We start from the raw sequence: 23,767 nt of genomic DNA, 5'->3' as shown, positions 1-23,767 counted from the left end.
ACAAACAAATGTTCCACCCACATAGACAGCGGTGAAGAAAGCGAACAGCGCCTCTTCAACCTCAGGAGGCCGAAGAAACTTTTACAGATGCACAATCGAGAGCATCCTGTCGGGCTGTATCACCGCCTAGTACGGCAACTGCTCCGCCCATAACCGCAAGGCTCTCCAGAGGGTAGTGCGGTCTGCATAACACATCCCCGGGGGCAAACTACCTGCCCTCCAGGACACCTACACCACCCGATGTCACAGAAAGGCCATAAAGATCAAGGACAACAACCACCCAAGCCACTGCCTGTTCACCACGCTATCATCCAGAAGGCGAGGTCAGTTTGGGGGCATCAAAGCTGGGCCCGAGAGACTGAAAAACAGCTTCTATCTCAAGGCCATCAGACTGTTAAACAGCCATCACTAACATTGAGTGGCTGCTGCCAACATACTGATTCAAAACTCTAGCCACTTTAATAATTAAAAATTGGATGTAATAAATGTATCACTAGTCACTTTAAACAATGCCACTTTATATAATGTTTACATAGCATACATTGCTCATCTCATGTATATACTGTACTCTATACCATCTACTGCATCTTGCCTATGCCGTTCAGCCATCCATATATTTATATGTACATATTCTTATTCATTCCTTTACACTTGTGTGTATAAGGTAGTTGTTGTGAAATTATTAAATTACTTGTTAGATATTGCTGTACAGTCGGAACTCGAAGCACAAGCATTTTGCTACACTCGCATTGACATCTGTGTCATGACGTTGGCTTCTTTGGGTATAGCAAGCCCATCCCACTCTCCCTGCCTCCCCCTTGCCTCCTTCAACTAGGTTGCTGTGGTCAGAGAGACATCGTAAATTCCTGAGAAGACCCTGCCACATGGCCACACAGTAGAGAGAGAGAGTAGATTTTCATGGAGAACAAAGGAATTCCTTCCACCTCACAGAACTTGAGGTACGAACAAATTTCATGATCCAGAGAAAGTATAAAAGATCGGTGAAGAATCCAGCTACGAACTGGTCCGTTTGTCACAACTTGGGGAAGCTCATGGGAGATGGTGTGGCCACATTACCATAATGCTGTTTATATAATAGCCTCATATGGAGGTTTACATCTAATTGTTGTATAAGATGAATGAGTGAGTATGATACTGTTTGTATAATTGTGTAATATGATTTTTGACTGTTTAATGAAGAAAAATACAATTCCCTTTTGATTTGAACTAAATCAGAGGACTGCCCCTGAGCCCAGTTAAGGTCAGGCCTCCTGGGACAGCCCCTTTTCTGCCATTCTGAATAAAACCCAACTTTGAGAAATTATCAGCAGACCGAGCTTACCTCAATTACGAGATGGCTAAAGGTTGCAGACCATGTTTTTCTCCATTAGGAGGACAAAGGTTGTAGATCATTGCTGGTTAAACTCTTAGACTATCGATACCGACAGAATAAGAACAAGTCTTTGATATTGATTACTAGTCTGCAGTTAGGAATTCGGCATCATTGAACGCGAAGAACGACAACCGCCGAAACATCCATCCTATAACGAATGTCACTCCGAACAATCCCCTCTAACCACAACCAAGAGAGAGAGGGAGAGAGATGGACAATTCTACAAAAGAAATGAACTTTTCACCAGCAATCAAGACGACACACTGAGAGTAAATATATATATTGATTGCAATTGTTCCCAAATGAGTGAGCGTTCATGTGCAAAGGATTAGCATTTCAATTGTTATAATTATCACTTTGTAGTGACTTTTGTTGACCCCCCACTTCCCCTTTTGTCTAACAAGCCGCCACACCGGTTTAGCCCACTAGGGCACATTCTCATTACATTTACCTTGTTTGTTTGTTTGTTTGTGCATTTCTGTGAATTACTTAGTTAGTAATAAATAAATGATTAAGACAATTGATGCATGGATGACTCATAGTGAAGACTGGCTTTGTGCAGATAACCAACAATTTACGACGTTTGGAATGAGACTAACGTGAGGTAAAGTAAATAATTCATTAATTCGAAGACTAATTTGTCAGATAAAATATCTGAAAAGTTATTTTAGGAAATGATAACTTTGTAATCTGAATATTTTTCCTTGGTGCCCCAACTTCCTAGTTAATTAGTTATGTGATTAATCAGGTGATCGAGTAGTAACTAATTACAGAGAATCTTTGATAAAAACTATCAGTCTTCAGTTAATGATAGTAAAGACAACATCTGCATGTGACCAATAACATTTGATTTGATGAGAGAGAGAGACAGAGAGAGAGAGACAGAGAGAGAGAGACAGAGAGAGAGAGACAGAGAGAGAGAGACAGAGAGAGAGACAGAGAGAGAGACAGAGAGAGAGACAGAGAGAGAGACAGAGAGAGAGACAGAGAGAGACAGAGAGAGAGAGACAGAGCAGAGGTCAGGATCAGATGAGCTCCTGTATTTTTCAGCATTTTCTTTAAAAAAATATAGATTAGGTGTTAGATAAACTTGGATTTTTTGTCAGGAACACATACTGGATTCTACCCTCTACAACATAACCCTTACTTCAAATCAAAACTTAAAACCTACAACCTGATTTTGGACGGAATTACGGAATCACCTGGAAGGTTCACAACTACCAAGGATTTATTACCCTATACAGCAAATTCTCTGGAAAACAACAGAAACCTGAAAACACCATCCAACCTGGAACTGAGTGAGTAATGTTTAGTCTGAAACTATATTTTATTTACAAAAGTCAAGAAGAAAAATACACAACATTACTTTATAAGGACTGAATTCTAACATAATTCTGCCAAGCTTGATATAGCTTCAAATAACACTGACGTGTCAAGTGAGAGGTGTCAAAGCCCATTAGCCCAACAATGGCAGGAGAGTCACAGTCTACCCCAACCAAATGGAGAGGCCTTAGAAGCTCTCTCACACTGTTCAGAGGTAATTAAAATACAGTACCCTGTGCATGTAAAGAATGATAAGGCAAGAAAAGATTCCGCCCGGTGTCCTGCGCCGAAATTGGTGCGCAAACCTCAGCTGCAAGTATTTTTCCATGGAATTCAGAGAAGAAAGCAGAGAAGAAAGCAGGCTTCCACGAACGATATATCAATGAAGAGATATGTGAAAAAACACCTTGAGGATTGATTCCAAACAACGTTTGCCATGTTTCGGTCGATATTATGGAGTTGTTGGTGACTGAATTTTCGGTTCGTTTCGGTAGCCAAATGTGATGTACAAAACGGAGCGATTTCTCCTACACAAAGATTTCTTTCAGGAAAAACTGAACATTTGCTATGTAACTGAGAGTCTCCTCATTGAAAACATCCGAAGCTCTTCAAAGGTAAATGATTTTATTTATTTGGTTATCTGGTTTTTGTGAAAATGTTGCGTGCTAAATGCTACTCAAAATGCTAAGCTAGCTTTGCATACTCTTATACAAATTAATGAATTGCTATGATTCAAAAGCATATTTTGAAAATCTGAGATGACAGTGTTGTTAAGAAAAGGCTAAGCTTGAGAGCAGGCGCATTATTTTCATTTTATTTGCGATTTTCAGAAATCGTTAACGTTGCGTTATGCTAATGAGCCTGAGGCTTTATTCACGATCCCGGATCCGGGATGGGGAGTATCAAGAGGTTTAAGAGAGGGGGGTTAACAAGGGGTGGAAACTCAGAATACTTGATAACGAGGACTCTTAGTCAGGTAATATAAATATCTATAAGTCCGGAACAGTAAATGGTACAGGGTAACCCCAAACAGTTTCAGCTGGACTTTCACCTAATCAAAAAGAATTAGCCCAGCAGGAGAAGCTCTCCCTTGATAAAGATACCCCGAGCGGGTCAGACCAGACCTCTTCATTATGTAACCCCAAAGACAAGCAGCCCCCAGCGGAGAGTCAAACTCCCAGCACAGATAACCACTCCCTCATTGAAATGAAGAACAAATTCACCCAGCTGGAGGTAAAGCAGGAGGAGCTGGAACAGCAGGTGATTACACTTCAGTCAGCACAGACCCAGACAACAGTCCAGCACAACAACACCCCCTTAACCAGACCCGGAGAGCTGAAGGTGGACAGAGACATATCTGCACTCTGGACTGTGGTGAGACAACTTCAACAGGAGAAAGAGCAGAATCAGGAGAAGAACAGAGCATTAGAGGAGAGGATCAGACTGCTGGTGGAGGAGAGGGTGAGGGGGACGGAGGAGAGGTTGAGGGGGACGGCGTGTGACTGAGAACAACCCACTAGAGGTGGCCACCCCCACAGAGAAGCCAGCAGAACAGCCCACCTCAGCACCTGACAAAAGTCTCGACACCACAGCAGAACAGTCCAAACCAGGCCCTGACCATAGAGTCGACATCACAGCAGAACAGACAATTGAAGAACCACAAGCCCAGCGGCTCTCACCCCCCCTGTCAGCCACCCTGATAGCCCTTCTGACAACCCCCCACACCCACTGAGGACAAACACAAGACACAGATTGTACTACTTGGGAAATATGGGAAATATATAGAAGAAAATAAACTTTTTTCCAAACACAGTGCGTCTAAACTCTGGTGTCCAAACACCCAGCGTGCCCTCAACCTTCTGTCTGAGGACCAACTTGGCTCACCCAGCCACATAATAATACACACAGGCACAAACGACCTGAGAGCACAGCAGGAAAGGGTGGCCACAGCACTGAAGGGAGTGATTGAAAAGGCTTCTTCTACTTTCCCCAACGCACAAGTGATTATCTCCACCCTGCTACCACGAAAAGACCCTGCCACAACACAGCGGGTAAACGCAAGTATTTTCCGTGACTGTGCCTCAAAACCAAATGTTTTCCTGGCCCACCACTTCACCCTGGCAAATGGTAAATGGTTTGATGAAGAATGCAAAAATCTAAGAAAGAAATTGAGAAACCTGTCCAACCAAAAACATAGAGACCTGGAAAACCTGAGTCTACGCCTTCACTATGGTGAATCACTAAAACAATACAGAAATACACTACGGAAAAAGAAGGAACAGCATGTCAGAAATCAGCTCAATGCAATTGAAGAATCCATAGACTCTAACCACGTCTGGGAAAATTGGAAAACACTAAACAAACAAAATCCCTGAAATAACCTCTGACAGAGAGGGCTGGCGTCGCTAATATGTCTCAACCTGTACCCCAGCATGGTGTAGGTAAAATGGTCCCACTGTGTGCTAATTTGGGGTGTATATTCACATGAGTGGGATTGTGTGTGTTTCTGTGTGTATGTTTTGGGTGGGGTGTGTGTGTTTGGGGTGTAAATGCATGGGTGGGGATGTATACATGGTCTGAGAGTAGTCTGTATATGTTGGTAGTTGGGTGGAGGGTGTTTGCATGTGTGTATATGTGTGTGGTGTATACGTGCTTGTATATATTTGTGTGGTTTTAAGTGGGGGGGAGGCCTACTTTAGGGGTGACTCAAGCTTTTTAAAGTTAAACCTCTCTTTTAGCAGTATCCTTGACAGGGTTGTGTTATTGAGATGCACGTCATGCAATCTTCAGTAATCTATTGTGTAAGGTACCTTGCTGATCATCTAAAACAGTTATTTCTGGTAGAATCTTGATATTTTAGTTCTCTCAACACGTCACATGTTAGTAATAGAGGTCAAAGTTCAAAGGTCACCAGAGGACCGGATGGGACAGGTGTTCCTGTGTCCCCGGCAACAGAGAATATTTTCGTATCTCTGTTTTTTCCCTCTATTTTATTATCCCTCTACAATTTTCTCCATTGCTCACTCTCTTTCCCTCGTTCAAATTCTACTATTTTCTTCGCTATAAACCGTGACTTTACTGCTGCTATCTCCATCTCTTTCTCTTCTCTGTTTTTCACACTCTCTCGTTTCTCCTCTCTGTATCAGCCGCTTTCTCCTCTCTCTGTTTCAGAAGGGTGGTTTTCTGGGTGGTTCGCCCGCTCAGGTGATTCTGGTCCACTTTTGTCTGCTATAACCTTACAATGGAATGCATGGCATGCACCATGGTGGCTTCAGAGAAGAATTATCTATCCAAAATGGAGATGTATGGGTAAACCACTTCTCCAATCTTTTTGTCTCTATAACAAAGAATAAAGAGCAAAAACATATACATGATCAAATACAGATCTTAGAATCAACTATTAAAGACTACCAGAACCCACTGGATTCTCCAATTACATTGAATGAGTTACAGGACAAAATACAAACCCTCCAACCCAAAAAGACCTGTGGTGTTGATGGTATCCTCAATGAAATGATCAAATATACAGACAACAAATTCCAATTGGCTATACTAAAACTCTTTAACATCATACTTAGCTCTGGCATCTTCCCCAATATTTGGAACCAAGGACTGATCACCCCAATCCACAAAAGTGGAGACAAATTTGACCCCAATAACTACCGTGGAATATGTGTCAACTGTAACCTTGGGAAAATCCTCTGCATTATCATTAACAGCAGACTCGTACATTTCTTCAACGAAAACAATGTACTGAGCAAATGTCAAATTGGCTTTTTACCAAATTACCGTACAACAGACCATGTATTCACCCTGCACACCCTAATTGACAACCAAACAAACCACAACAAAGGCAAAGTCTTCTCATGCTTTGTTGATTTCAAAAAAGCCTTCGACTCAATTCGGCATGAGGGTCTGCTATACAAACTGATGGAAAGTGGTGTTGGGGGTAAAACATACGACATTATAAAATCCATGTACACAAACAACAAGTGTGCGGTTAAAATTGGCAAAAAAACACTTTTCTTCACACAGGGTCGTGGGGTTAGACAGGGATGCAGCTTAAGCCCCACCCTCTTCAACATATATATCAACGAATTGGCGCGGGCACTAGAAAAGTCTGCAGCACCCGGCCTCCCCCTGCTAGAATCCGAAGTCAAATGTCTGCTGTTTGCTGATGATCTGGTGCTTCTGTCACCAACCAAGGAGGGCCTACAGCAGCACCTAGATCTTATGCACAGATTCTGTCAGACCTGGGCCCTGACAGTAAATCTCAGTAAGACCAAAATAATGGTGTTCCAAAAAAGGTCCAGTCACCAGGACCACAAATACAAATTCCATCTAGACACTGCTGCCCTAGAGCTCACAAAAAACTATACATACCTTGGCCTAAACATCAGCACCACAGGTAACTTCCACAAAGCTGTGAACGATCTGAGAGACAAGGCAAGAAGGGCATTCTATGCCATCAAAAGGAACATCAATTTCAACATACCAATTAGGATTTGACTAAAAATACTTGAATCAGTCATAGAGCCCATTGCCCTTTATGGTTGTGAGGTCTGGGGTCCGCTCACCAAACAAGACTTCACAAAATGGGACAAACACCAAATTGAGACTCTGCACGCAGAATTCTGAAAAAATATCCTCCGTGTACAACGTAGAACACCAAATAATGCATGCAGAGCAGAATTAGGCCGATACCCACTAATTATCAAAATCCAGAAAAGAGCCGTTAAATTCTATAACCACCTAAAAGGAAGCAATTCCCAAACCTTCCATAACAAAGCCATCACCTACAGAGAGATGAACCTGGAGAAGAGTCCCCTAAGCAAGCTGGTCCTGGGGCTCTGTTCACAAACACAAACACACCCTACAGAGCCCCAGGACAACAGCACAATTAGATCCAAACAAATCATGAGAAAACAAAAAGAGAATTACTTGACACATTGGAAAGAATTAACAAAAAAAACAGAGCAAACTAGAATGCTATTTGGCCCTACACAGAGAGTACACAGCTGCGGAATACCTGACCACTGTGACTGACCCAAAATTAAGGAAAGCTTTGACTATGTAGACACAGTGAGCATAGCCTTGCTATTGAGAAAGGCCGCCATAGCCTGTCTTCTCTTGAGAGCCATGTCTGCCTATGTGCTCACTGCCCACAAAATAAGGTGGAAACTGAGCTGCACTTCCTAACCTCCTGCCCAATGTATGACCATATTAGAGAGACATATTTCCCTCAGATTACACAGATCCACAAAGAATTCGAAAACAAATCCAATTTTGAAAAACTCCCATATCTACTGGGTGAAATTCCACAGTAGCAAGATTTGTGACCTGTTGCCACAAGAAAAGGGCAACCAGTGAAGAACAAACACTATTGTAAATACAACCCATATTTATGCTTATTTATTTTGTGTCCTTTAACCATTTGTACATTGTAAAAACACACACATATATATATATATAAATAATATGACATTTGTAATGTCTTTATTGTTTTGAAACTTCTGTATGCGTAATGTTTACTGTTAATTTTTTATTGTTTTTCACTTTATATATTATCTACCTCACTTGCTTTGGCAATGTTAACACATGTTTCCCATGCCAATAAAGCCCTTGAATTGAATTGAATTGACAGAGAGACAGAGAGAGCGAGGGTATGAGAGCTTGGTCAGCATAAAGAAGAACACATACCAGGCTTGAATGTGATGAGGCAGGTTCTGTTGGTACATGTCCCCTCTGGAAATATCATTATCTGCACACACACACAGTACATTTAATTTGACATAGAAGATTGAGGAGGATTGGTCTTTACGTTAACACAAGCAGGCAGTGTGTGTGTTACCTGAGGCCACTCCCCACCAGCATGGGCTCTACGTTTGATCTCCTCAACTGTCTTCCTACGAGAATCCTGGTCCGACCGCGTCACGAACACTGGCCTTATGAACTTTATCAAAGCTGGTGGGGCAGGGAGAAAGAGAGACAGAAGGGGGAGGGGGGGAGAGAGACAGAAGGGGGAGGGGGGGAGAGAGACAGAAGGGGGAGGGGGGAGAGAGACAGAAGGGGGAGGGGGGAGAGAGACAGATAAGAGAGGGAGGGAAATAGAGAGATGAGAGATTAGTGATTAGCACAGCATTATGACTAATAATAAGAATGTTATGAGATAACCCAGAATATGCTAATCATTAACACCTGGTCTCACCACCTCTACCTCTCTCCCCTCCACTCCCCTCCCCTCCATGTCCAGTCTGATAACCTCACTAACTCACATCAGTCAGTATCTATCAGAAGACTGTGGTTCTCACCGGCCCTGATGGAGACAGAAAGAAATGAGGAAGACTATACTACCAGAGAGAGAGAAAATGAAGGCTACATTGCACACTTCCCTAGACAGTGAGACAGACTAAAAAAGCCTGACAAATGAGGAAGAGGCAGGGAGAGAGCGCGAGAGAAGGGAACGAGGTAGACAATGGTATTTAATGAAGATGATGAGGATGACTACTCACTACCCCAGACGGGGATATTCTTGCTCTCGGTCTTCATGACGATAGAGGCCATGGTCATGGTAATGGGGATGGCGTCGAAGTAGGACGAGTGAGGGGCCAGGGTGAGGATGGGCGCCTGCGAGGGCGGGGCCGGTTCCCCTTTCACCGTCACCCAATGGAAACCTCCACAGAACCACATGGCACGCATGAGCACCCTCAGGGCTATGTCACAGATCCTGTAGGAGAGAGAGAGAGAGCGAGAGAGACAGGGTGAGGGTGTGTCTGATTAACTGCTATTTACACAGGTAAGTCAATTAAAGACATGCTCTGGAACTTTGGTAACTTCTATGTATTTTTGTAACCCTCCCACTTTGGGTTGGATGCATCAATGAGCTTCAGCCCCCTCACCATTTTAGTGACAGCACAGCAAAGGTGAACACACAGCAGAGAGAGCAATGACGTGGTTCACATTTCTGTACATGTGAAGTAGTACCGTAATTGCTGGACTATTAAGTGCACCTGAATATAAAGCTCACCCACTGAATTATTAAGAAATATGTATTTTGTACATAAATGACCGCACACGTCTATAAGCCGCAGGTGCCTACCGGTACATTGAAACAAATTAACTTTACACAGCCTTTAAACGAAACACGGCTTGTAACAATAATAAATAGGTTTTAACGAAACACGGCTTGTAACAAAAATTAAACAGTAGCCTACCAAGAAAGTCATTGGTCACCATCTTCCTCCTCCTGTGCACTGAAACCACTGTCGTCATCTCCTTCGGTGTCAGAGTTGAATAGCCTCAGAATTGCTTCATCCGATGTTGATCGCTGCCCTCTTCAACACGCAGCAGTCCAGCCTTTCGAAACCCGTTGATGATAGTGGATTTTTTGACAATGCTCCACGCTGTCAGCAGCTCTATTTCCTTTTCCAACAGCCAGATCGATCGCCTTCAAGTTGAAAGCTGCATCATATGCATTTCTCCGTGTCTTTGCCATGATGAGGGTGACAAAATGACTACCGTAATCAGAATGATGGGAAGTTTGAGCGCGCTCGATTTACGTCACATTATGTGACGGTGCTCAGTTTTTTGGCGGCATGAATCTTGTGAAAGAGGGGAAAAATCCATAAATTAGCCACGTCGTTGTATAAACTGCGAGGTTCAAAGCGGGGGAAATAAGTAGCGGCTTATAGTCCGGAAATTACGGTACTCAATTTTCAGGGACCACTTTTGGCTAGTGAGCTTAACTTTCAGAACTACTGGCTAAAAAGTACACACAATTACAGAAGAATCTCTTTAAGAATGCAATTACGGCCTGTCGCGTGTGTGTGTTACACACACACACACACACACGACAGGCATATATATATATATCTATATATATCTGCATGGTCAGAACTAGAAGCACAAGCATTTCGCTACACTCGCATTACCATCTGCTAACCATGTGTATGTGACCAATAAAATTTGATATATAATTCTCTCTCTCTCACACACACACACACCTCCTCCACCAGGTCTCGGTCTCCACGGCCAGTTCAGATCGTCCCAGAGAGGCAGCGAAGGCAAAGGGCCAGGCCAGCAACATGAGGAACACTGCAAAGAACAACCGTACTGGGAACACTGTCACAGTCATCACACCAATCTGAGAAAGGGGGGAGGCGGGGGGCAAGAGCAGAGCGAGAGTGACAAAATCAAATGGTGATGCATTCATTCATTCATAACAACACAGAGGGAGACAGAGGTACAAATGATCACATTTCATCAGGGAAAGAATCTCTTTCTGTGAAGTTGTATTGACCCATAAAGAACTGCTCTGTTGAAGAAGACCATCCAGCAATGACAGACATACAGCTAGTCATCCCTCCTAGCTTTCTCCTTGTTTACTCTATGCTCCTTATGTAAGCATGATCACAACAGCTCATAAAGAAATGCTATAAAAAAAAAAAAATTAAATTAAACTATCCAATGTGATTTCAGGTTTAAATAAAAAATAAGTTAATTTAGTATAAAATTAATTTATGCTTACATCATTAAGGTCAAAGCAGATAACTATTGACCTGTCACACCCTTAGAAGGAATATGGTTGTATGTCATGCCATCACTCCAAATAACAGGGTCACAATGTCAAGGCCCACTGTCATTTCAGATCCCACCCCCCTCTATTCTTCTACCCATCATCTGGAGACCTCTTATCCCTCTTGTCTCTTACAGTAGGGTGTTGTTGTTCTCACAATACTGCACGGTTCTCTCTATTGCTTTCTCTATAAATATATCTTTCCCCCTCTCTCTGCCTGCCTACATTACAATGTGGTCTTCTTTCATTTCCCAGGGGACTCTATTCCTTCTCTCTGCCTGCCTACATTACAATGTGGTCTACTTTCATTTCCCTGGGGACTCTATTCCTTCTCTTCTCCTCCTTCTCTCTGCCTGCCTACATTACAATGTGGTCTACTTTCATTTCCCAGGGGACTCTATTCCTTCTCTTCTCTTCCCTCTCTCTGCCTGCCTACATTACAATGTGGTCTTCTTTCATTTCCCAGGGGACTCTATTCCTTCTCTTCTCCTCCTTCTCTCTGCCTGCCTACATTACAATGTGGTCTTCTTTCATTTCCCAGGAGACTCTATTCCTTCTCTTCTCCCAGGTGCAGACAGCATGGCCAGATAAATAAACACTAATAGGGCTGGTTTATGACCCCCCCCCCCCGCTACATCCCCAAAACACCTAAAGATCTATCCTGACCACCACCACCCCCTTCTGTAAATGGACTCATCCAAACAGCATAATAACACATATTAGAAGCCATTCTACTGAGGTTATAACTCCATTACCAGAATTATGACTACCTGTCCCTCCTGTAGAATCAGTGTTTCTCTTACAATCATTTGGCAGCTGAGTATCTTTCCCGCTACTAAAGAAAATGATACAAGTTGCATGAGTGTTACAATGTAACACTTTTTAAGATATCTTCCTCAGATTCTCATCACATCACCCGAGAAACCTCCAAGGCCACTAGCTCGCCATCTTGTGATCCTGGAAGTATAGCAAACCCTATAGATGTAATAACTGTTAGCTAAGATACACTAGCAAAATCCTTTTGGGGGTTAATATAGAATTGGCTGGTGAAGTCATTGAGATCAGGAGATAAAATTAAAACTGTCCTTGATTTTCAGATGAGTTTCAAAATGAAGGTAATTTCAACCTCTACCTTTCTGGACTCTTCATTTCCGCTAATTCCAAAGGATTAGGGCAAGGAGCGAGGGGTTGTGTTCTACAACTGGCACTCTTGTGAGCTGGTCTCCATGTTGGTTGTGAGGGAGGATTCAAGGAGCTAAAAAGGAAAGCGCTTTGTGGTGAAATATTCAGGAGGAGACTCAGAGACTCATGTGTGAGAGAGAGGAGGCATGCAAGAGAGAGACTAGATGCAAGCCTTTTGTTTCCTTAAAATGCACGGCACACACTTCCCTCCTCCAGGGTTGGCAAGGGCCATTAGGGAAAGGCTTCTCAACCCCTACACATGCGGACAAATACCCACCCCTAAGAATGCGTTTGTGCATCCCCCCCCTACACATACAAACACACGTAGGGGTGGAGTCCACCCAGCAGGCAAATATCTTGCTGCCCTCTAAAAAGGGCGTCGGCATGCTTCCCATCCCAAACAGTTTGTGCATATTATGACATGTGATGTCTTTGTTCGCTTGGTCTTCGACACATCTTTCGAGGCAAGCCGAAGTTCGGTAGCCGAAGTCTATGCCCCTTTGTTGGTGATTGGTCAACAATGGGGATTCTTCAACGAAGGGACCGCTTATGTTTGATGTCATTTAATGAGAGACTACTCGTTTTCAGGCACATTTTTTCACTTGAGAAACACCCCCAAAGCCAATTCCTCCTTTGGCTGCCTTTCCTTCCAGTTCTCTGGTGCCAATGACTGGAAGGAACTGCAAAAATCACTGAAACTGGAGACTCATATCTCCCTCACTAGCTTAGAGCACCAGCTGTCAGAGCAGCTCACAGATCACTGCACCTGCAAATAGCCCATCCAACTACCTCATCCCCATACTGTATTCATGTATTTATTTATCTTGCTCCTTTGCACCCCAGTATCTCTACTTGCACATTCATCTTCTGCACATCAATCACGCCAGTGTTTAATTTGTATATTGTAATTACTTCGCCACCATGGCCTATTTATTGCCTTATACCGCCCTTCTCACCTCATTTGCACTCACTGTATATAGATTTTTTTCAGCTATATTATTGACTGTATGTTTGTTTATTCCATGTGTAACTCTGTTGTTGTATGTGTCAAACTGCTTTGCTTTATTCTTGGCCAGGTCACAGTTGTAAATGAGAACTTGTTCTCAACTAGCCTACCTGGTTAAATAAATGTGAAATAAAAATAAAACATACCCTAATCAGAAATCATGCATTACAGGTCACAGTCGCACTGAGCTAAAGGGTAGAGCTGCGGCTTTTAAGGAGCGGGACTCTAACCTGGCAGCTTAGAAGAAATCCCGCTATACCCTCCAACAAACCATCAAAACAGGCAAAGCATCAATACAGGACAAAGATTGCCGGTGTAGTGCGATTCACCAACGCTCGTCGGATGTAGCAGGGCCTGCAAACTATTCCAGACTACAAAAAGGGAAGCACAGCCGAGAGCCACCCAGTGGCACGTGCCGACAAGTCGAGCTAAACAAGTTCTATGCTCGTGTCGAGGCAAGTAACACTGAAACTAGCGTCCCACCTCGACAACTTTCGGTGAAATTGCAGAGCGCCAAAATTAAATTACAAGAAATATTTAACTTTCATGAAATCACAAGTGCAATACATCAAAACAAAGCTTAACTTGTTGTTAATCCAGCTGCCATGTCAGATTTCAAAAAGGCTTTACGGCGAAAGCAAACCATGCGATTATTGGAGGACAGTGCTCAGCACACAAAACATTAGAAACAGTAACCAGCCAAGTAGACTAGTCACGAAAGTCAGAAATCGCAATCAAATGAATCACTTACTTTTGATGATCTTCGTATGGTTGCACTCACAAGACTCCCAGTTACACAATAAATGTTTGTTTTGTTCGATAAAGTCCCTCTTTATATCCAAAAACCTCCAGTTTTTGGCGCGTTTTGTTCAGTAACAATGGCTCAAATGCGGTCATAAGAGGCAGACGAAAATTCCAAAAAGTATCAGTAAAGTTCGTAGAAACGTCAAACGATGTTTATAATCAATCCTCAAGTGGTTTTTAGCCTAAATAATCGATAATATTTCAACCGGACAATAGCGTCGTCAATATAAAAGAAAAACAAGAAAGGCGCGCTCTCGGGATTGCACACCAAACAGGTTGGGGATTTCCCACTGGCCTCTCATTGAAACTACTCATTCTCCCTCATTTTCAGAATAAAGGCCTGAAACAATGTCTACAGACTGTTCACAGCTAGTGGAAGCCATAGGGAACAGAATCTGGGGCCTATCCCTTTAAAATGGTGGATAGGCTTTCAATGGAAAAACACCCATTTCAAAATAATATCACTTCCTTGATGGATTTTCCTCAGGTTTTCGCCTGCCATTTCAGTTCTGTTCTCCTCACAGACATTATTTTGACCGTTTTGGAAACTTTAGAGTGTTTTCTATCCAAATCTACCAATCATATGCATATGCTAGCTTCTGGGCCTGAGTAGCAGGCAGTTTACTTTGGGTACGCTTTTCATCCAAAATTCCAAATGCTGCCCCCTATCCCAAAAAAGTTACAGGTCAACATTCACAGACGGATTACCAGGACATGTACTCTGAGCATGTGCTGACCAACTGGCAAGTGCCTTCACTGACATTTTCAGCCTCTCCCTGTCTGAGTCTGTAATACCAACATGTTTCAAGCAGACCACCATAGTCTCTGTGCCCAAGAACACCAAGGTAACCTGCCTAAATGACTAACCACCCATAGCACTCAAGTCTGTAGCCATGAAGTGCTTTGAAATGTTGGTCATGGCTCACATCAACACCATTATCCCAGAAACCCTAGACCCAATCCAATTCGCATACCGCCCCAACAGAACCACAGATGATGCAATCGCTATTCTACTCCACACTGCCCTTTCCCACCTGGGCTAAAGAAACACCTACGTGAGAATGTTATTCATTGACTACAGCTCAGCATTCAACACCATAGTGCCCTCAAAGCTCATCACTAAGCTAAGGACCCTGGGACTAAACACCTCCCTCTGCAACTGGATCCTGGACTTCCTGACGGGCCGCCCCCAGGTTGTAAGGGTAGGTGACAACACATCCTCACACTGATCCTCAACACAGGGGCCCCTCAGGGATGCGTGCTCAGTCCACTCCTGTACTCCCTGTTCACTCATGACTGCACTGGCAGGCACGACTCCAACACCATCATTCAGTTTGCTGAGGACACAACAGTGGTAGGCCTGATCACCGACAACGATGAGACAGCCTATGTGGAGGAGGTCAGAGACCTGACTGTGTAGCGCAAGGACAAGAACCTCTCCCTCAACATGATCAAGACAAAGGAGATGATTGTGGACTACAGGAAAAGGAGGACTGAGCACACCCCTATTCTCATCGACGGAGCTGTAGTGGAGCATATAGGATAAGTAATCCTTCTCACCCCCCCCTTAATGACTTAGATGCACTATTGTAAAGTGGCTGTTCCACTGGATGTCAGAAGGTGAATTCACCAATTTGTAAGTCGCTCTGGATAAGAGCGTCTGCTAAATGACTTAAATGTAATGTAAATGAGCAGGTTGAGAGCTTCAAGTTCCTTGGTGTCCACAAACTAACATGGTCCAAGCACACCAAGACAGTCGTGAAGAGGGCACGACAAAACCCATTCCCCCTAAGGAGACTGAAAAGATTTGGCACGGGTCCTCAGACCATCAAAAGGCTGCACCATCGAGAGTATCCTGATGGGTTGCATCACTGCCTGGTATGGCAACTGCTCGGCCTCCGACCGCAAGGCACTACAGAGGGTAGTGCGTACGGCCCAGTACATCACAGGGGTCAAGTTTCCTGCCATCCAGGACCTCTATACCAGGCGGTGTCAGAGGGAGGCCCTAAAAATTGTCAAAGACTCCAGCCACCCTAGTCATAGACTTCTCTCTGCTACTGCACGGCAGCTACTGCACGCGAGCTACTGCACACAGTGGTACCGGAGCGCCAAGTCTAGGTCCAAGAGGCTCCTAAATAGCTTCTACCCCCAAGCCATAAGACTCCTGAACAGCTAATCAAATGGCTACGTAGACTATTTGCATTACACCCCCCCCCCCCCCCCAGAACGCTGCTGTTATTATCTATGCATAGTCACTTCAATAACTCTACCTACATGTACATATTACCTTAATTACCTCGACACTGGTTCCCCCGCACATTGACTCTGTACCGGTACCCACTGTATATAGCCTCCACATTGACTTTGTGTAAAGCCCCGCTATTGTTATTTACTGCTGCTCTTTAATCATTTGTTATTCTTATCGCCAACTTTTATTTATTTTGGGGGGGGGGGGGATTTTCTTAACTGCATTGTTGGTTAAGGACTTGTAAGTAAGCATTTCACTGTAATGTCTACACCTGTTGTATTCCGTGCATGTGACAAATAACATTTGATAAATGCTAGCTGATGTCACATTTTGGACTCTAGGGGATGCCTACACATTGTTATGGATAAAAGACTAAACAAAAAGAATGAGCTGGCGCACACTCAGAGAAAATGATTTAGCCTAGAGGTGCTGACTAACGGCGAATGAACTGGAAGCTATAAATACAAAAATGAAGTTGCACACACATATATTTCCCACTACCATTCAAAAGTTTGGGGTCACATTGAAATGTCCCTGTTTTTGAAAGAAAAGCACATTTTTTGTCCATTAAAATAACACCAAATTGGTCAGAAATACAGTGTAGACATTGTTAATGTCGTAAATGACTTTTGTTGCTGGAAACGGCAGATTTTTTTACGGAATATCTACATTGGTGTACAGAGGCCCAATATCAGCAACCATCACTCCTGTGTTCCAATGGCACGCTGTGTTCGCTAATCCAAGTTTATCATTTTAAAAGGCTAATTGATCACTAGAAAAGCCTTTTGCAATTACGTTAGCACAGCTGAAAAATGTTGTGCTAATTAAAGGCCTTCTCTAGACTAGTTGAGTATATGGAGCATCTGGTGTGTTCTTAAATTCAATGTTGAGTGCCAGAGTGCTCTCGTAAATTCAGAGCTTGTTGTCAGATCGTCCATTTGTAAACGCAGACTGATTCACTCTCGGAGCGCACACAGGAAGCACCGGCCAAGGAGTAGAGTTCATTTGAGTGTTCTGACCTGACAGCGGCAGTCAAGCACCCAAGCTAATGTTGGATAGCTTCTTCCAGACAAATGAGACCACTGACAATTTTACTTGCGCTTGCCGAGCTGGTTAGGCAGTTGTCATGTTATCCATAGTGTTGGTGACTAACTGTCCTGCTGGCAACAACTTAATTACGCTTTTTTGCCGACGTTTACGAACAGCAGCCATATTCAACGGACATGGAGCGCTCATAAATGCATGATTCTGCACTCTGCTGCACTCATACGAGAGTGATGTGAAATCGGAGTAGATAGCCAGAGTGAATTTATGAAAGCACCCGAATGTCCATTGAGAACGCACAATGACTATACCATTTAGCTAAGCTAAGAATGACGGGAATGATCTGGTCAATAAACGTTGGGTAGTTAGATAGCATATCGTTAATATACTGGCAAGTTTGATGTATAAGTAGCCAACTAACGTTAGGCAACTAGCTAACATACCGGTATATACTGCTGTAATGATATGCTAGGAGGTTCTTAACTTCTTGCATCGAGCAATCCCGGATCCGGGATCCTATTTATAGCCTCAAGCTCATTAGCATAACGCAACGTTAACTATTCATGAAAATCGCAAATGAAATGAAATAAATATATTTGCTCTCAAGCTTAGACTATTGTTAACAACACTCATCTCAGATTTTCAAAATATGCTTTTCAACCATAGCTAAACAAGCATTTGTGTAAGAGTATTGATAGCTAGCATAGCTATAAGCCTAGAATTCAGCCAGCAACATTTTCACAAAAATATCATTCAAATAAAATCATTTACCTTTGAAGAACTTCAGATGTTTTCAATGAGGAGACTCTCAGTTAGATAGCAAATGTTCAGGTTTTCAAAAAATATTATTTGTGTAGGACAAATCGCTCCGTTTTGTTCACGTTTGGCTATGAAAAAAACCTGTATCCAGTTATAGCCTCAAGCTCATTAGCATAACGTAACGTTAACGATTTATGAAAATCGCAAATAAAATGAAATAAATATGCTCTCTCTCAAGCTTAGCCTTTTCTTAACAACACTGTCATCTCAGATTTTAAAAATATGCTTTTCAACCATAGCAAAACAAGCATTTGTGTAAGAGTATTGATAGCTAGCGTAGCATTTAGCGGGCAACATTTGCACAAAAACCAGAAAAGGATTCAAATAAAATCATTTACCTTTGAAGAACTTCGGATGTTTTCATTGAGGAGTTTTTCCTGAAAGATTCTTTGTGTAGGAGAAATCGCTCCGTTTTGTACATCACGTTTGGGTACCAAAAAAAACGAAAATGCAGTCATCAAAACGGCGAACTTTTTTCCAAATTAACTCCACAATATCGACTGAAACACGGCAAACGCTGTTTAGAATCAATCCTCAAGGTGTTTTTCACATATCTCTTCATTGATATATCGTTCGTGGAAGCCTGCTTTCTTCTCTGAATCCCATGGAAAAATACTTGCAGCTGAGGTTTGCGCACCCATTTCGGCGCAGGACACCGGGCGGACACCTGGTAAATGTGGTCTCTTATGGTCAATCTTCCAATGATATGCCTACAAATACGTCACAATACTGCAGACACCTTGGGGAAATGATAGATCGGGCAGGCTCATTCCTTGCGCATTCACAGCCATATAAGGAGACAATGAAAAACAGCCTCAAATCTTGCTCATTTCCTGTTTGAAGTTTCATCTTGGTTTCGCCTGTAGCATCAGTTCTGGGGCACTCACAGATAATATCTTTGCAGTTTTGGAAACATCAGAGTGTTTTCTTTCCAAAGCTGTCAATTATATGCATAGTCGAGCATCTTTTTGTGACAAAATATTGAGCTTAAAATGGGCACGTTTTTTTATCCAATAATGAAATAGCGCCCATATAGATTCAAGAGGTTAAGGAACAAATTGTCAGCCCAACATAGCGTGTAAGGTAACTTATTTGAAAAGTCATTACTTTATTACATTGCTCAACATTTTCTTAACATGTCATAATTAGTTAAAGCTATGAATTTGTAGCAGCTAATGGGGATCCTACAAATACGAAACTAACCCTAATGTCCACACACACACACACCTCAAAGAATGCAAAGACTAGCATTAGGCAAAATGGCAGACAGAGACAAGTCACTACAATACAGACCCCTCAGCTGTTCAATAAGTGAGTGACATCTTTATTTGGTTCATTGTGACGTGAATTCATATGGAGTGTTTTTGTTGTTTTGTAACCTCTTCAAAACAGGACATCTGGGAGAGAGCGAGAGAGGCCCGAGGTAGGAATGTGGCTACACGTGTTGGTGTGACAGACACACACATCACCCAGTCATAAGGATCTGTTGTCAGCGGCGAAGGGAAGTAGAGTTTATATTCAAGCAGAGAGAGACGGTTCTTAAATGAACCCGGGTGTGTACATAGAACAGAAAACACCCTGACACCTTCACAGTAACAGCAGGTCGTACGCTAGTGAGAACAAGACTAGACACCTGCTACAGTTTACAGACTCAACATCTCTGATAGGCCCAAGTAGCCTCCAGCACCTTTCTGTCCAACTAGCCTAACTATGACCTTGATCTGAGTTTAACTATCATTTAGATGTAATCTTTGATAGAAACATGCAACTGGATACACTGTCTTCTAAAAAATAAAAATAAATTAAAGGTCAACGTGCTCATGATACAATTGAATAGAAATGCACATTTCCTGAAGCTTGGCCTAGATCCAGAGACTGAAATAATTAGCACCAGATTCAGAAGCTGAACGCTGTTCCAAAGTCTCAATCGTTTCTGCTCCTTTATCGAGTCATGTTCTACCCCTTGTCTCTGTGTGCAGTTTGTGTGTGTAAAGCATGCCTCCTGCTGCAGGTGTAAACTTGTTTGCCGTGTTTATCTTCCACTGCTGGCACAAAATGTTCCGTGCCAAAATGGAGGCCAGTTTCCTGACCTTGTAGAGCAGGGTTCTCCAACCCTGTTCCTGGAGATCAACTGTCCTGTAGGTTCACACTAGTGGTCGACCAATTAAAATCGGCACGGCCGATTAATTAGGGCTGATTTCAAGTTATTACAAAACGGTAATCGGCCTTTTTGGATGCCGATTACGGCCAACTACATTGCAATCCACGAGGAGACTGCGTGGCAGGCTGACCACCTTTTATGTGAGTGCAGCGTCAAAAGGACCTTGTGGCTGCAAGGAGCCAAGGTAAGTTGCTAGCTAGCATTAAAGTTCTCATAAAAAACAATCTTCACATAATCACTAGTTAACCTAGTAATATCATCAACCATGTGTAGTTAACTAGCTTGTCCCGCGTTGCATATAATCAATGAGGTGCCTGTTAATTTATCATCGAATCACAGCCTACTTCAACTTCGCCAAACGGGTAATTTCACAAAAGCACATGTGAAAAAAGCACAATCGTTTCACAAATGTACCTAACCATAAACATCAATGCCTTTCTTGAAATCAATACACAGAAGTATATATTTTTTAAACTTGCATATTTAGTTAAAAGAAATTCATGTTAGCAGGCAATATTAACTATGGAAATTGTGTCACGTCTCTTGTGTTCAGTGCAAGCAGAGTCAGGGTATATGCAACAGTTTGGGCCGCCTGGCTCCTTGCGAACTCTGTGAAGACCGTAATTAATTTGCCAGAATTGTACATAATTATGACATAACATTGAAGGTTGTGCAATGTAACAGCAATATTTAGACTTAGGGTTGCCACACATTCGATAAAATACGGAATGGTTCCATATTTCACTGAAAGAATAAACATTTTGTTTTCAAAGTGATACTTTCCGGACCAAATTAATGATCAAAGGCTCATATTTCTGCGTTTATTATATTAAGACTATGATTTGATATTTGATAGAGCATGTCTGACTGAGCGGTAGTAGGCAGCAACAGGCTCGCAAGAATTCATTCAAACAGCACTTGACTGCGTTTTGCCAGCAGCTTTTAGCAATGCTTGAAGCACAGCGCTGTTTATGACTTCAAGCCTATCAACTCACAAGATTTGCCTGGCAATACTAAAGTGCCTATAAGAACATTCAATAGTCAAAGCTATACGATATACAAATGGTATAGAGCGAAATAGTCGACGCGTCATAATTCCTATAATATCTACAACCTAAAACTTCTTAACTGGGAATATTGAACCACCAGCTTTTCATATATCTGAGCTAGGAACTTAAATGTTAGCTTTTTTTGACATGACACATATTGCACTTTAACTTTCTTCTCCAACACTTTGTTTTTGCATTTAAACCAAATTGAACATGTATCATTATTTATTTGAGACTAAATAGATTTTATGTATTATATTAAGTTCAAATAAAAATGATTATTCATTCAAGTATTGTTGTAATTGTGATTATTACAAATATTTATAAAAATTGTCCAATTAAATCAGTATCGGCTTTTTTTGGTCCTCCAAAAATCGGACTCGGCGTTGAAAAATCATAGTCGGTCAACCTCTAGTTCACACTCCAGTATTAATGCTAAATTGTCATTACTTCGCCACTACGGCCTATTTATTGCCTTAACTCCCTAATCTTAATTTGCACACACTGTATATAGACTTTTCTATTGTGTTATTGACTGTACGTTTGTTTAGTCCATGTGTAACTGTGTCGTTTGTGTCACACTGCTTTGCTTTATCTTGGCCAGGTCGCAGTTGTAAATGAGAACTTGTTCTCAACTGGCCTACCTGGTTAAATAAAGGTGAAATAAAAATAAAACAAACACTCCAACCTAGCACACCCGATTCCAATAATTAGCTGGTTGATAAGCTGAATCCGATTAGTTACAACTGGGGTTGGAGTGAAAACCTACAGGAGGGTAGCTCTCCAGGAACAGGATTGGAGAGCGTTGCTGTAGTGAACAGTATATGGATGAGTGACTGGGACACACCCTGGTCCTGGGGCTGTGAGAGAGCAGAGAGGCCATGGAGCCAGGAACGGGACAAACCACATTTCCTGCACTTCCAGAAAGAACTCTAGCCGAGTATTGGTACACTGTCAAACGTTACTGTAATGGTAGTAAGTTATGTCTGGTAACATCAACAGGAAAAACCACACATCACACTCATCAGAATACTAACTAGCTACTCACAGACTTGGTGCAAGCAAAATATATAATTTGCTGAATGATGCCGTATGCTACAGCCATTCTGTCCTATGCAGCATGGTCAGATACTGACAACTGCATGTCCAAGCCCCAAGGCTGTGTGTGAAAGGCTAAACAGAGAGTAAGGGGACAACTGTGCATGTGACCATATTGATCTGGTGATTGACTGACCATCACATATTGGCACAGAGTCAATTATTCTTACTAGATACACAGAGAGAGGAAGAGACAGGTAAATTGAGGGAGCATAGAGGGAGAGGTGTCACTGTAATAGTGAAGGAGTAAACTTGGCAGTAGAAAACCTAACCTGTATATTTGACCTCTCAGCTTCCCTATCAAATCTAAAATGTAAGCAGACAGCCTAAGAAAATTAACAACAATGACAAAAGCAAAAACCTAAGAAAGAAATTAAGAAACCGATCCAGTCAAAAACAGAGACCCAGAAAACCTGAGCCTATGCTTTCACTATGGTGAATCACTAAAACAATACAGAAATACATTACGGAAAAAGAAGGAACAGCACATCAGAAATCAGCTCAACGTAATTGAAAAATCCATAGAATCTAAACACATCCGGGAAAATAGGAAAACTCTAAACTAACAAAGAGTTAGCCAAAACTGAGATGTATGGATAAACCACTTCTCCAATCTTTTTGTCTCTATAACAAAGAACAAACAGCAAAAACATATACATGATCAAATACAAATCTTAGAATCAACAAGAACTCATTGGATTCTCCAATTACAGTGAATGAACTGCAGGACAAAATACAAACCCTCCAACCCAAAAAGGCCTGTGGGATTGATGGTATCCTAAATTAAATTACAAAATATACAGACCATAAATTCCAATTGGCTATACTTAAACTCTTTAACATCATCCTTAGCTCTGGCATCTTCCCCAATATTTGGAACCAAGGACTGATCAGCCCAATCCACAAAAGTGGAGACAAATTTGACCACAATAACTACTGGGGGCAATGCGTCAACAGCAACCTTGGAAAATCCTTTGCATTATCATTAACAGCAGACTCGTACATTTCCTCAGCCAAAACAACGTACTGAGCAAATGTCAAATTGGCTTTTTACTAAAAATTACA

At 42.2% G+C, this 23,767-nt stretch overlaps 1 protein-coding gene across 3 annotated transcripts in view; it reads right to left on the bottom strand.

The window, feature by feature from the left end:
* Nucleotides 1–23,767, bottom strand: part of lpcat1 (lysophosphatidylcholine acyltransferase 1) — a 78,317-nt gene that overhangs the window by 51,243 nt on the left and 3,307 nt on the right. Inside the window, exons 1-5 of one of the 3 annotated variants that reach the window (XM_064983341.1) lie at nucleotides 10,720–10,796; nucleotides 9,931–10,317; nucleotides 9,229–9,443; nucleotides 8,568–8,680; nucleotides 8,417–8,477 (exon numbers count right to left, since the gene is read on the bottom strand). In XM_064983341.1, coding sequence (XP_064839413.1) covers nucleotides 8,417–8,477; nucleotides 8,568–8,680; nucleotides 9,229–9,415 — 361 coding nt within the window. In that variant the 5' untranslated portion in view covers nucleotides 9,416–9,443; nucleotides 9,931–10,317; nucleotides 10,720–10,796. Of the gene's footprint in view, nucleotides 1–8,416; nucleotides 8,478–8,567; nucleotides 8,681–9,228; nucleotides 9,444–9,930; nucleotides 10,318–10,719; nucleotides 10,860–23,767 lie in introns of those variants that run through there. The other 2 variants (XM_064983339.1, XM_064983340.1) reach the window with 2 other exon arrangements.

This window comes from Oncorhynchus masou, chromosome 13 (genome assembly GCF_036934945.1).
Source record: "Oncorhynchus masou masou isolate Uvic2021 chromosome 13, UVic_Omas_1.1, whole genome shotgun sequence".
Taxonomy (NCBI): Eukaryota; Metazoa; Chordata; class Actinopteri; order Salmoniformes; family Salmonidae; genus Oncorhynchus; species Oncorhynchus masou.
This window is presented reverse-complemented; position numbering and strand designations above follow the sequence as displayed.